The sequence below is a fragment of the Neodiprion lecontei genome, chromosome 1 (genome assembly GCF_021901455.1).
Source record: "Neodiprion lecontei isolate iyNeoLeco1 chromosome 1, iyNeoLeco1.1, whole genome shotgun sequence".
NCBI classification, from domain to species: Eukaryota; Metazoa; Arthropoda; class Insecta; order Hymenoptera; family Diprionidae; genus Neodiprion; species Neodiprion lecontei.
In genome coordinates this window covers 22,878,314-22,890,669 of record NC_060260.1, presented here as the reverse complement: position 1 = coordinate 22,890,669, position 12,356 = coordinate 22,878,314, and the positions used below count along the sequence as shown (strand labels likewise).

Here is a 12,356-nt window from a genome sequence, read left to right as displayed (position 1 = left end):
TTTTAATTATCAATTACTCCCAAACTCTGTGAACTGCTGCTTGTTAAGTAGATGAAGTGTATTTTGTTATCAACTAGAGTGGTTATAAAGTTGGAAACTCGAAAAAAAATCTTCAACTGTTTGACTCGAAGTGGCCAGACAAAAAATTTATTTCTAAATGACCTAAAACTTCACTGTAGCCCACATTCATATCTTAAAGTTTTTAAACAATCTCATTGCTTTTCTACATAATGATATTCTTCGAATAATTCAATCGCTTCACGTACCATGATATTATATTACAGTTATTTCTTACGTAGCAGTATTGCAGCGTGGTAAATAGGATAATAGAGATTAACTTCATGAAAAAAAAGGAAAAGTATCTTTTATAGTACTAATGCGGAATATGGAAATTAAAAAATATGCATTGGTGAGTAATATTTCCATCTCAAAATCTGAACATTCAATAGAAAAATTTCAGGTTTAACAGCTTACTTTCCTCGAGTATACGCTGTTCAAAATTGAATATCATTCGTTCCAAAAGTTTCGTCCTGTCGAAAATGAACACATTTGTTTTAATATTTCAAAAATGATTGCATTATTTTTATACACTACATTCTGTACTTGGAAGAAAACATTTATTTTAAGTTGTAGTGGAATGTGACTAGACTTCCTTTTCTGAACTTGCGTATTATGATGAGAAATCACAGATTACGATATTAAAATTTTGTACGTGAGTTTAACGAAACATTGAAAAAATTACTGTTTTGCAACTTTGGAGTAACTTTGAAAAAATTTAGTAACTGCACATTAACGTAGTAAACTTTAATCTCATCATGAACTCCAATGAAGCACGTGCGCAGTGAAAAAAGTTAACGAAACGGTCGTCATGACTTTTCAATAATATTTTTTTTTCATTCCCTAATCATTATACCCTAAGTTTAGCACCTGCCAAATAACGTTCCAGAGATGACAATGAACTATTTTTCCAATTTGTTGCATACTTTTGAAATCAATATGTAATGATTAAAAACAGTAAATCGTTTAATTTGTATAACTCAGAGGCAGACAACGTTTCTGATCATTAATTATAATATCTTATCGATATTGTGCATAAAATTTACTACAATACTTATTCCATATGAATTATAATAATCAAACTTAACAAATTTTTAACCATGAACTAATCACATTCTGCGAGAACGTATCAATGTTAAAGTTATGCTACCGATGCTTAGATTTTCAGGCTGCCCCACTTGGCTTGTTCGTTAGAACGAACTCACAACTAAATCAAGAACTATTTATACGCTTAAAATTATACTTTTACAATTGCGAAAAAAAAAGAAGAATTTCATGCAGTCTCAATACGACGATCGATAAGCGATACAGACTCAGATTCTTTTAGTTTTCATATCTTGTATTGTGATGGTGGATCGTTAGTCACCGGCGCTTAAAACTATATCGAACATAAGACATCTCTATTCAGAAAAAATACACCTCAGTGAGAACACATGACCTTGATTTTACATCATTAGTAGGTCACAGGTAGGTAACGAAATTTGACGTAAATTTGACATAATAGTGACATCCTTTCTGACTAAGATATGATGCAAAATTATAAGATATCATTCTGACGTCATACTGACTTTAAAATGATTTAAGTGCTACATAATATTTACATAACGCCGTGCTATAACACTGAGATTATTTGTCTATGTACATTTGACATAACATTGAAATCATATTACGTAATAGGTAATATTTTCTTTCGTATTGTCTCTCGAATAACAAAAAAAAAGTTCTTCAACTTTTTCGAGGAACATTGAAATTGCAGCGTAAAATAAGTTTTTTGATATTGCAAGGCCAATAATGTTTAATCATTTGCCATGAGGAATGTCGGCATTAAAATGTTTATAAATATATACTTAGCAATTTTAATAAAACCAAAGAAAAACAATCTAAATTTTTTCTTTAAAATCGCAATATTTAATTATCGAGAATAATTTGCCACAGTGGTTACATCACAGGGACGTTAGCTTTATTACATCCCCGTGAAAAAAATGTCTGTTACTTAAGTCCATTTATAGTCTGATAGGCCGATATAATTTTCTGATACGGTTTGATATGACCTGATATGGACATATATATATATATATTCTAATATTCTCGTATATGTCTATATCAGAAAATATTTTACCGGAATTGCATTTTGATATCGGTATATATGTCAGACTATGCATAACCTGCCAATCAAAAGATCTGATCTGTCCGAAACGTCAATTATCCGAATGGTGATTTGATTTATTCGAAACGTCAATTATCCGAAAGATTATTTAGTTCTTGGTTTTTCGCATAACAGGCCGAGGTTCCGTTGTAAAATAGGATGAAAATTGTGGACTTTTTTCGAAAGAAGTAAACGAAATATGTATTATACATACATCTGCCACTTGTTTTTAAATACATATATTTTATACACTATATATTCTATTACGTAAGCGTTATAAATGTTGACCAAAAGTACTATGCATCGAATCAGAAGATAGTTCATCTGTTTGAAATACCTATCTATGCATGTGTGCATTGAACGAATTAGAATTTTTGACTATCCGAATGGTTCCCGGCCTCAATTATTTCGGATAATCGACGCTCTACTGCAGCTATATATGCTTAGATTTCATTATATATAAGCATTTATAGCTATATCCGGCCGCACATGGCCTACATGTAGCTTTTTTATCTCGTCAATAGATCTTCTGATATGAAGGTCATATATGCCCCGATATTTCAATCTATGTCCGTGTCAAAAAATGTCAATAAAAAATCAAGTTTCGATACATTCAGCCAGATATGTCCGCGTATGATTTTGTATATTCGAAACGTTTGAGAATATCAGGATATATACGTCCATATCAGGTCATATAAAGTCATCCCCGGTGAAAAGAAACTCTGTCATTTATTAATAATGAACTAAAAAAAATCAAGAAATTTAAAGAATTGAAAGAAATCTTTACATTCTCGTGATATCAATTTTCAAAAATCAAGTCCATCTTCCAAATGTAGTTTTACAGAAAAATTGTTTTTTAATGAGTCTAATCCATGATATCCTTTCTTGTGGGTGGTAAAACATTTCAAGTTTAGTATGTATAGAAGTTACCAAATAATTCTGTTACGTATTTCTACGTTTGAGTTACAAGTGTATAGTTGATCTGTATAATGTATTGTACCAAGGTGAAGTTTTAAGAGTATTGTATTGTGTGATATTCTTGTGTAAGATGTACGCCTGTGTTCCAATCCACTACATTATATCTGCATGATATCAGGTGTATGTAATCACAAAGTCATATTGACGGCATAGTTATAAACTAAAAAAATTATAACAGTCATTATTACACCAGCGTTACGTCAAATTGATATCAGGAATATTATTTTTGTTACGTCGTCAGTATCTGACGTCGATAAGTGCGAAAAAGTTGACATAAACGTGTTCACTGGGACATGACGTATAAATGAGGATATATGATATTATAAAACTATTAATTGCATAACTATCACGTTATTGCGGAAAATTCAAGTGGACTTTTGAGACCACGATATGTTTAGTCATAAAACTAAATCAGGCTTACGACATGTAATTCAGCAATCGGTCAAAGTTTCCGTTCCGAGCCTTAACAGCTTGAGTAGACAATTCATACTGCAAAGGTCAAGTGCCACTAATGTACGCGGCTATAGCTTATTACGTGAAAATTGATTGGCGAGAGAGTTATGTAACATAACATCGTTTGCGAAATGTGGCTGAGAACTAATATTTGCAATCAGTTTAAAACGATGTTACTATTATTTAATACTTATTATTCTAAAATTTGGATAATATGGCAAGAAAATTTGCCACGAGAAGCAATATCTTCACTATTATTGTCATTTTATGTGTATAATTAATTATACAAGCGCTGATACTACACGTATCAAGTGAATACATGCAGGGTTACGAATAAATGACTCTGTACGTATACACGTATGCTTGTGTCTTACGTCTTCATTCGCTACGCGAGAATCGGTAAAATCACTGAAAAAAAATTTCGCTGATCGAGTGACAGGTCTGGTGGCATGGCCCGGTGTATGTAACTCGATTACAAAAACCACAAGAAAAATTTCTGACAGATCGTCATAAATTTTAAGTTGGCTAATTCTCTAGACTTTTTCCAACACAGTCGATACAACCAATTATTATTTCGATTTGCAATATATTCAACCCGACTATACAATATGAGGTGAAATCTAAATTTCTGTTTTCTTATAAACCTTTGTTATAGTATACTATTTCGGCGTTTTGATCCCTGGATCGTATTTGTTCTTGCACTTCTGGTTCCAACTCTTTCACGGGAACGGCAACGCGCTGTGCAAATAATGCACAGCAAAGGGGAGTTGCAAATGTTAAGCAAACACCGCAAAGGGCGACTTGAATCGGACCCGCTGCCCATGGCATCCGCCTCAATAAGTTTCTCTTTTCCATGTAGTTCATGAGCAGCGGTGCTAATACTGGAAGAAACATTTAAAAGTTTAAAGTAGGTTATTACTGGTTCGAACAAAGGCCAAGGCCCATTGTCGCGGCATTAATATCACGCTGAGGAAACCGTATAAATTGAAATGTACAAACCCATGCTAGGCGAGGCCATCAGAATTCGCGAAAAGGTAACGGAGAAGATTGCCTGTTTTGCGGCGGAAACGCTGCTTCCTACTTTTTGTCCTTTTTCATTTTGAAGCTCGATACCTTCGCGTAATTCGGTTATCCGCATCATGGGTATGTTGACACAGTTAGCAGCAGCAACTGCTGCAAGCGGTACCAATCTCCCCGCCAACGGCGGTCCTTTCTTTGCAAGGTGGTTCAAGGATAGTGCCGTAAAAAGGGCGCCCCCGGTCGCCCCCACGTAACTTTGTACCAAAGTTGATACTGGGATTGGACTGGATCCACTCCGATTCGTATAGTTAACCAAAGCGTTGAAAGACTGATTGAACCATTGCCAGAATACGACTGCCGGAGTTGACCTGCAAGTTTTGAACCGTTGGTAGTTTGTACATTTATTTACGTACTAATTTCGTGAATACATATTCCGTACGTGGTATCTGCGCCAGTAATTCACTCGGCACCAATCAAAGACCCCAATCAAAGTGTGGAGAAGGTATGTAGGTATAAGGGCTTTAACGCGAACAAACCTTCAGGGGGACATCCATGATGGATATGCAATGCCTCTATTAGACATGCATTTCAACTGAAATGAGGTGCAATAGAGGTCTATTTGAGATCCAAGTATCTGCTGTAGAACTCTACAAGATAACTACATACACAGATCTTCGTTAGAAACCTCATGGATTTTACGGAGAAGATATTTGGACCTCCAATGGACGTCCTTTCAATCGATTATTCATGTGTCATCCACACGGAACCGCTAATAAACGTATTACGAAAAACATTAGAAACTACCATGTGCATTTTTCCTTACATGCGATTCACTTGAAATTTTTCGTGCCCCGGCATTTGCGGTTGCTGATTACGAATTTGGACTCGAAACTTGAAAATCCAAAATAGTGGATCGAATATGGCAGACGCAAATTGAAAAAATTATTTAATTTCGATAAAACTATACGTTACATGGTTTTTGCGGTCACTGATTACGAATCTGAACTCGAAATTTGAACATTGAAAGTATCGGATCGAATATTGCGTGTTTTTTTCTTATATATCCGTTAACCAAATCTGAAAGTTTGTGCGTATAAAGTTGGTCACTTCAAGTTTCACATATTCTAAGTTAAAATATTTCTTAGAATATTGATTTTGATCAATTTTTAGCATATAGATGACGGACACTGAAACACTTTAATTGAATGATTTTTCCCCTTAAAAGGAGTCCAATATATCATAGTCGTCACAAATTACGATGATTCTAAATAATATGGTAAAACATTGGGTTGAGGGGCATTTTAAAAAGATATTCAATTTTTAAGGTGAAAGTTGAGGTTATTTTATGGAACTTGGTTGCAATATATAAGAAATTCGGACGATCTGCGTCATTCTGGGCAGTCAAATGGTCTCGATACGGGTTCTTACAGTGAGAAAAATTTCATTTGGTACAGTAACTAGAAAAATTCAGTAACACAGGTATCGTTAAAAAAACTGTTTGAATATTGTTGGAATTACGAAAAACGAGGTACGCGTAACCATTTTGTGCTATTGTCGATCCGTTTTTGGTAATTATAACACAAAATCAGTCCTTTGCTTTACTTTTACTCTACTTTTTTAGTTAAATGAGGCTTTAACATCAATTTATTGCTGCACAAGCATTAAAGTTTCGCAACATTACAAGAAAATATAGTAACAGTGATCGTAATTAGAAAGAATAGTAACGGATACCAGACTTTCTGGTAACAGCTACAAAACTGATTTTCATTTTGTACCTAGAACCATATTTTTCGATTGTGGTAAAAAATGAAAATAGTTAAGGACTGAGCGGTAACCGAAACTAAAAATTTCTTTCAGTGTATGCACAGAAAATGAAATCAATTAGTATCATGTATCTATTATTCATATTTAAAAATTTCCAAAAATGCGTACAGATATAGGGCCCAACTAAATGAATTCGCAAGAAAAGCACTGAGGTCCGAGTATATGAATTTGATCGTGGAAGCATTTTGTAGAAAATTCTTTGCAAAAGTGCAATTTGAATTTTTAATGTAAAATCGACAGTTTAATCACGAAGCACGTTTACTTAATTTTTACATAAAATTGATTTGCGAAATGATAACTTGCGGACTGTTGAATCTACAGAATTTGATCCTTGGAACATTGTTGTAGAGTAATTGAATTTCCCACAACTTTGTTACTTTAATTTTTGCAATAAAGTCAATATTTTAGCTAATCAAAACCTTCAAAGTTGGATTTTTACGTACGATTGACATGAATTTTGTTCAATGGAGCACTTTGACGTGAATTGAATGTAGAGTATTTATTCTCTACAAAATGGTTAAGTGGTCAAAATTCACAAACATAATAACATCATCGTGTTGTTTAAATACCTAGTTACCTCGAATTTCGAGAGTGATGTGTCTATAATTCGATTAAGAGATATCCGTGAGCAAGAATAATTTTTTTGCTTTGTACGGATAGTTTTTCAGATGAAAGCGGAAAAAAATTATGTAACGGTTACAGGCATGGCACACAATAAATTAGCGGCTGAGCAAGACAACATTGTACATTAGGATTTGGTTTAACAATATTTTATTTCAGCTCTGAATTTAAAAAAATCGTGCCTCAAAATTATTGAAATATGTCATACGTCAGAATTGTACTCAAAACCATTCCATCTCAGAGATTGGTGAATATGATTTTCAAAGGCTAAAAGTGGTGGTTAACTTGTTAAATGCGATTAACTGTTAGCATGACTTTACTCAATCATAATGCAATATTGGACCGTATTTAATGTTTTATTTACGAATTACTGGGTTTGTATACCAAAAAATCGGCTCTGTCGTTTCTTTGCGGAAAACAGCTGATTACCGAAAATGCACGAAAGCTTATATCACAGCATATCATAGCTTTGTAAGTATCAAGTACTAATGGAGTTTTTGTATTACGGTTCAGTTTTTTGTTTGACGTTAGTTTTTAATACAATTAATAAAGTTATTTTATAGTGGAATTTATATCTAAAAATTAATGCTATAACTATTTAAAACCGTAATTGATAAATAATTTATGAAATAAGTCAACGTGGCACATAAAAATTTAGTAAAGAAGAAAGATTGAAATTTCATTCCAGTTTATATTTTAACCAGCACTTTTATTCTTACAAAAATTGTGCATTCAAAAATGTCTTAGTATGAGAAAAATTTTGCAAACGAAATATTGATATTTATATCATATAGGATGTTTTTGGTCCAAATTCTGAGATGATTTTGAATTAAATCCTGGAATACAATGTTTCTCAATCCAATTCTCGATTATAATGTTGCTGAACCAATTAATTCTCAGCCGTGGGAATGTTGCAAGACGCATTTTTCTATGAGGTTAAAGGGTGGAGTTTTTATAATATTACATCTCAAAGTTACGTGTTGCGTCATTTATTATTACACTCAGGGTCAAGATTGTTTTGTGTGTTGACCGTAGATGTGACATGCGGTTATCCGAGGAACTCATCGTCAGTTTATGCATTCGTTGCATGAATAATTGCGAGGCTAAGCAATTTGCATGACTGATTAGTATATTTATAAACTTCATTTAGTCAACTTGTTTACAAACATGTTGAATGAAGTTTGCATTTCGTAATGTTGACGAAACGAAACATCAGCAGAAAAAAAAAAATAAAAATTTCATAACTTAAAAATTATACCAAATTGTGCAGAAGCATATCCTGTTTCATTAAAGTTCTTATTCGCGGTTTATTACACTTCGGACAATTTTTTGGTTGCTCAATAGCGATTCATAAAAAATTTTTCGAGCTTCAACTTTTCCGTTTCGGTCTGCTGAGATTCCGTATCTCCAATTCGAGACTCGTAGACTGTGCAGTATGTTCTGCACGTATTGTATCACAGGTTATCGATAAAGTAACAGGTAATCTTTCGATTAAGGTGATCAATGAAACCATCGAGAGGGGCAATTTGTCATTCGTTTCAAGTTGACGAGAGAGGTTGATTTATGATTATATATTCTCGGTACACGGCTCGATCAATCTACAGTCTTGAGGTTTTGGGTCAGTGCAAAATGTTATCGAACTGCTCGTTGATTAAATGTACGAGCGTTTACGGTGTCAGCGTTGTATAGTAGGCTCAACTGATAAGTTGTAGGCAAAACTGGTACAACACTAGCTGCCATAAATTATAAATATTTACACACTTGTAGAAGGTCATCATGCAGCCAGTGATCAGCATATTCATAGGCACCTGAGCACTCATACGTCCAATTAAGATCATCTTTTCCCCGGTGTCGGGATGATACGCACTGTCGTAAAGATACTTGCAGCTCCACAGTTTATCTTCCGTTATCCCCAGTTTCTCCAGGCTTTCACCTTTCCTGATTCAAATTTCAACAATTATAGTTCACAAGTGTAATTCGTGACTGATAATCATCATCAATGAATATTTTATCACGGAAATGGTAAATCCTGAAATTATAATTCGGGTGACACGTTCAATGGGTTCAAATGGTTCAAAACACCATACGCGTGTGCAAAGTTACGCAACGCAATCGCGTGGATAATTCGATACTGCTATACTTTAATAACTCCAAGAATCGATTGCTGAAAGTGTATAACACTCAATTGAAAAGAATGCCTATGTTACGAGTGAATACTTGGCACTTCTTTGGTAGCAGCTGAATAAATTGCACGTATAGGAACACCGTGTAAATATATTTGCATTAATCTACCTATATTTATGAACAATATCGCTAGCCTCGGCGAGTTGTTCAGCGGTGGCAAAAACGTTCATCGGATTGGTCAGTGTGAAGAAATGGCGAGCCCGACCCAGGTACGATCCTTGGTCCCATTTTGGCTTCTCAATATCAATAAATTGGCTTTTTCGCTCACTACTTTTTCCGTTCACGGACATGTTTTCTTGAAATTATTCCTGCTGTTTACCACTTTTCAATACAAGAATTAGAGATATAACAGCCCCCGATTCTATCCGTGTAACTGAAGCTGGTATTCAAATTGCACGTTTGATCGAAAAATTTCGAGATAAAGCGAATCTGTATCGATGAAAAACAGGTATTGATTATGCCTGACCGCTGGCAATGGTGCGCTGCTATTATGGAGCAGCTACCCATTCGCCGAGAAGGGAATTGGGAAGACTGGCGAGTACGAGGAATGGGGCCAGAGCGAACGCGTGCGCTGGACTCGTTCGAATCTGAATTCTGAATTCTCGTCGATAAGCGTAATGCATGCGTAGGTGTGTAACTTCTGCGCGCGCAACTTTAGTTCAGCTTACGACCGCAAGGTCGAGGTTGTGTCGTTAAAATTATTCATACTTTGAGCATAAGAGGTTCGCGGGTATTTCCAAGTTTCCAACCACTAACAGTAGGTGGACATCTTGGTACCCGAAGCGTTGGAACACCTTGGCAGTTCGTTGTTTCGCTTATTGTTAGACAACGTAAATAAAGCCAGGGAATAAAAATCAAATTTTTAAAATAATCATTACGACTGGGTATTGATGTAGAAATTGTTTATTCCTTGTCCATTTATCTTGCGCCAGTGTAGTCGTAAAGATAATTTTTTGTTCCATTTCGTTCCCATTCACTGCAAGTTATATATGGAAATCTAAGCAACGTTAGCATTATAAGGATCAAAATACTTTCTACCTATTTTTCTTGTTATTTGGCGAGAATGGGTTCACTTTCACTGTACTCTAGGCAAATTGAGACGGAGTGGTTACATCGACAATGGGTATTATGAAACTCTGACAATACAGGTTGACAACCAAAAGTCGTCCGAGATTTAACCAGTTATTTGTAATTGAAAGTCTCTACTACGTTTAGTCTGGTTATAAATTGAGATTAATGTTACAAAATAACGTGTTCTTGACGTATTTCGAGAGGTGATAACTTGAAAAGAGGTAAACTGCAGGCTGTATCTTGCAAACAAGGCTCCACATACAGTTCACGCTGTTGAGGTAATATTTTAAAACTGGTATCAAACCTGCGGCTCATTCTGTGCACGAGTAAGTTTGTCAAGCCGATAAGAATACGTCATAAGCGATTCAAAACTCATTTTATAGAAACAAACGTATACCAGGAACATCTTACTCGCGAGTCTAGACTTTGTGGCAAAAGGCTTGTGTAAAACCATTGATACTATGTTTCATGATTACATAAGGATATTTTTGTCTAAAAGTTCAAGTTTAAATTACTTTAACATTAAAATTGAAGTACTACCAAACATTGAAGATTCCATCAGCCCGCGGTTGTAGTCGGTTAATAGCTCTTCATGAGGGAGCTCTTTTGCTTAAAAATTCTTTGTGGTTATTCCGCGTGATCCAGAGGTGGCATAAAATCTGAGAGTTTGCATACCGAAGTAGTTCTTGATAAATTTTTTGTGTGGTTGTAGGATCGGTGCCTTTCTACGAGCTCGTACGTGACTTTGTCCCCTCAGGAGTTTCGGTAATTAAACTTTTGCTCATAGCAAAATGAGGTTTTAAAAGGTACGCCAATTGTACAGAATGAAGAATGTTTGTGGATAACTGTGTTCCCCTCTTAAATCTATTCGTCTAATGTCCGTTAGAGGATTCTTTATCTCTATTTTGTACGCCTTCCTCTTTTCAGCTACTAAGCATTGGCTTTGTTGAATTGTATTTCGGCGTATTGAATAAAACACTACATCGAATTCCCGAACTGGCCTCGGGATTGGTTCCACTTACGTAAATTAAAATCAGTTTTCTACGTGATTCTTCGCGACTTATAAGCTCTAAAAGTTCATCTCAAATTTCTGTTCGCCACATCTCAACCAGCTACTTTTGATCAGGTGGTATTGGTAGCAATAAACAGGAGCACCAATTTATCGTGGCGAGAATGAAAATATGCTCATTTATTTCTCAGATCAATTGCAAACGAGGTGTTCTCTAGCAAGTAGGTACATCACATCACTCGGACCAACATCAAAGTATACAAAACTAATAGCGCCAATTCGTATGATTATTGAAAACAGTTTGAAATGCAAATCTTGTATTATTCTGTTGTCGCTATGATCGTATTATAGACAAACGATTGACTGTAACTTTTTTTTTTTGGAAATCAAACTGATCTCAATCAACACTAAAGTCAAAAAGTCTTCTAAATGATCGCGATGAGATATCCGATTTCGAAATAATTCACCATTTCCCAAACAATACTGATAGTAGACAGCTTTTGTCTTGCAAAAGTTATTTTTTGGAATTGACGATAATCTAAGCCCAAAAAATTTCCTTGCATAATAGATATACTCCAGATGAAATAATTTTCAATTGTCAATATAAATTATATTTATAAATCAGAATAAAATCATTTCAAATGATTAGCCTATGGTGGATGATTTTTCTGAATTTTTTAAACGTATTGTTCATGAAGTCAGTTTTCTCAATCCCCCAAAACAGTTGTCCGACAATTAGTCCCGTTAATAGGGGTTTTTGCCCTATAAAAGGTGGGGTAATATATATATCACTATATAGTGATTTTGTTATAAATTATTTAGTTCCAGGCCCAGATGAAAACTTCAAAATCTCGACCTTGGACCGGAGGGATCCGCCATCTTGGGTTAACGCTGTGAAAAAAATTTTTTTTTTCCAAATAACTCGTTACACATTAACTTACCAAAAAAGTATTAAACGAAAAAGGTAGGAATTTTAGTTTTCTCCAAATTTGT

At 34.7% G+C, this 12,356-nt stretch overlaps 1 protein-coding gene across 1 annotated transcript; it reads right to left on the bottom strand.

The window, feature by feature from the left end:
- Positions 1–999: 999 nt before the first annotated feature.
- LOC107228203 (sideroflexin-3) lies at positions 1,000–9,869 on the bottom strand. The gene is made up of 4 exons (XM_015669582.2): positions 9,392–9,869; positions 8,861–9,037; positions 4,634–5,022; positions 1,000–4,515 (listed from the first exon to the last, which is right to left on the bottom strand). Exons 1-4 carry the CDS (start codon positions 9,571–9,573, stop codon positions 4,271–4,273), a joined length of 993 nt encoding a protein of 330 aa, XP_015525068.1. The 5' UTR covers positions 9,574–9,869; the 3' UTR covers positions 1,000–4,270.
- Between the last annotated feature and the right edge of the window lie 2,487 nt (positions 9,870–12,356).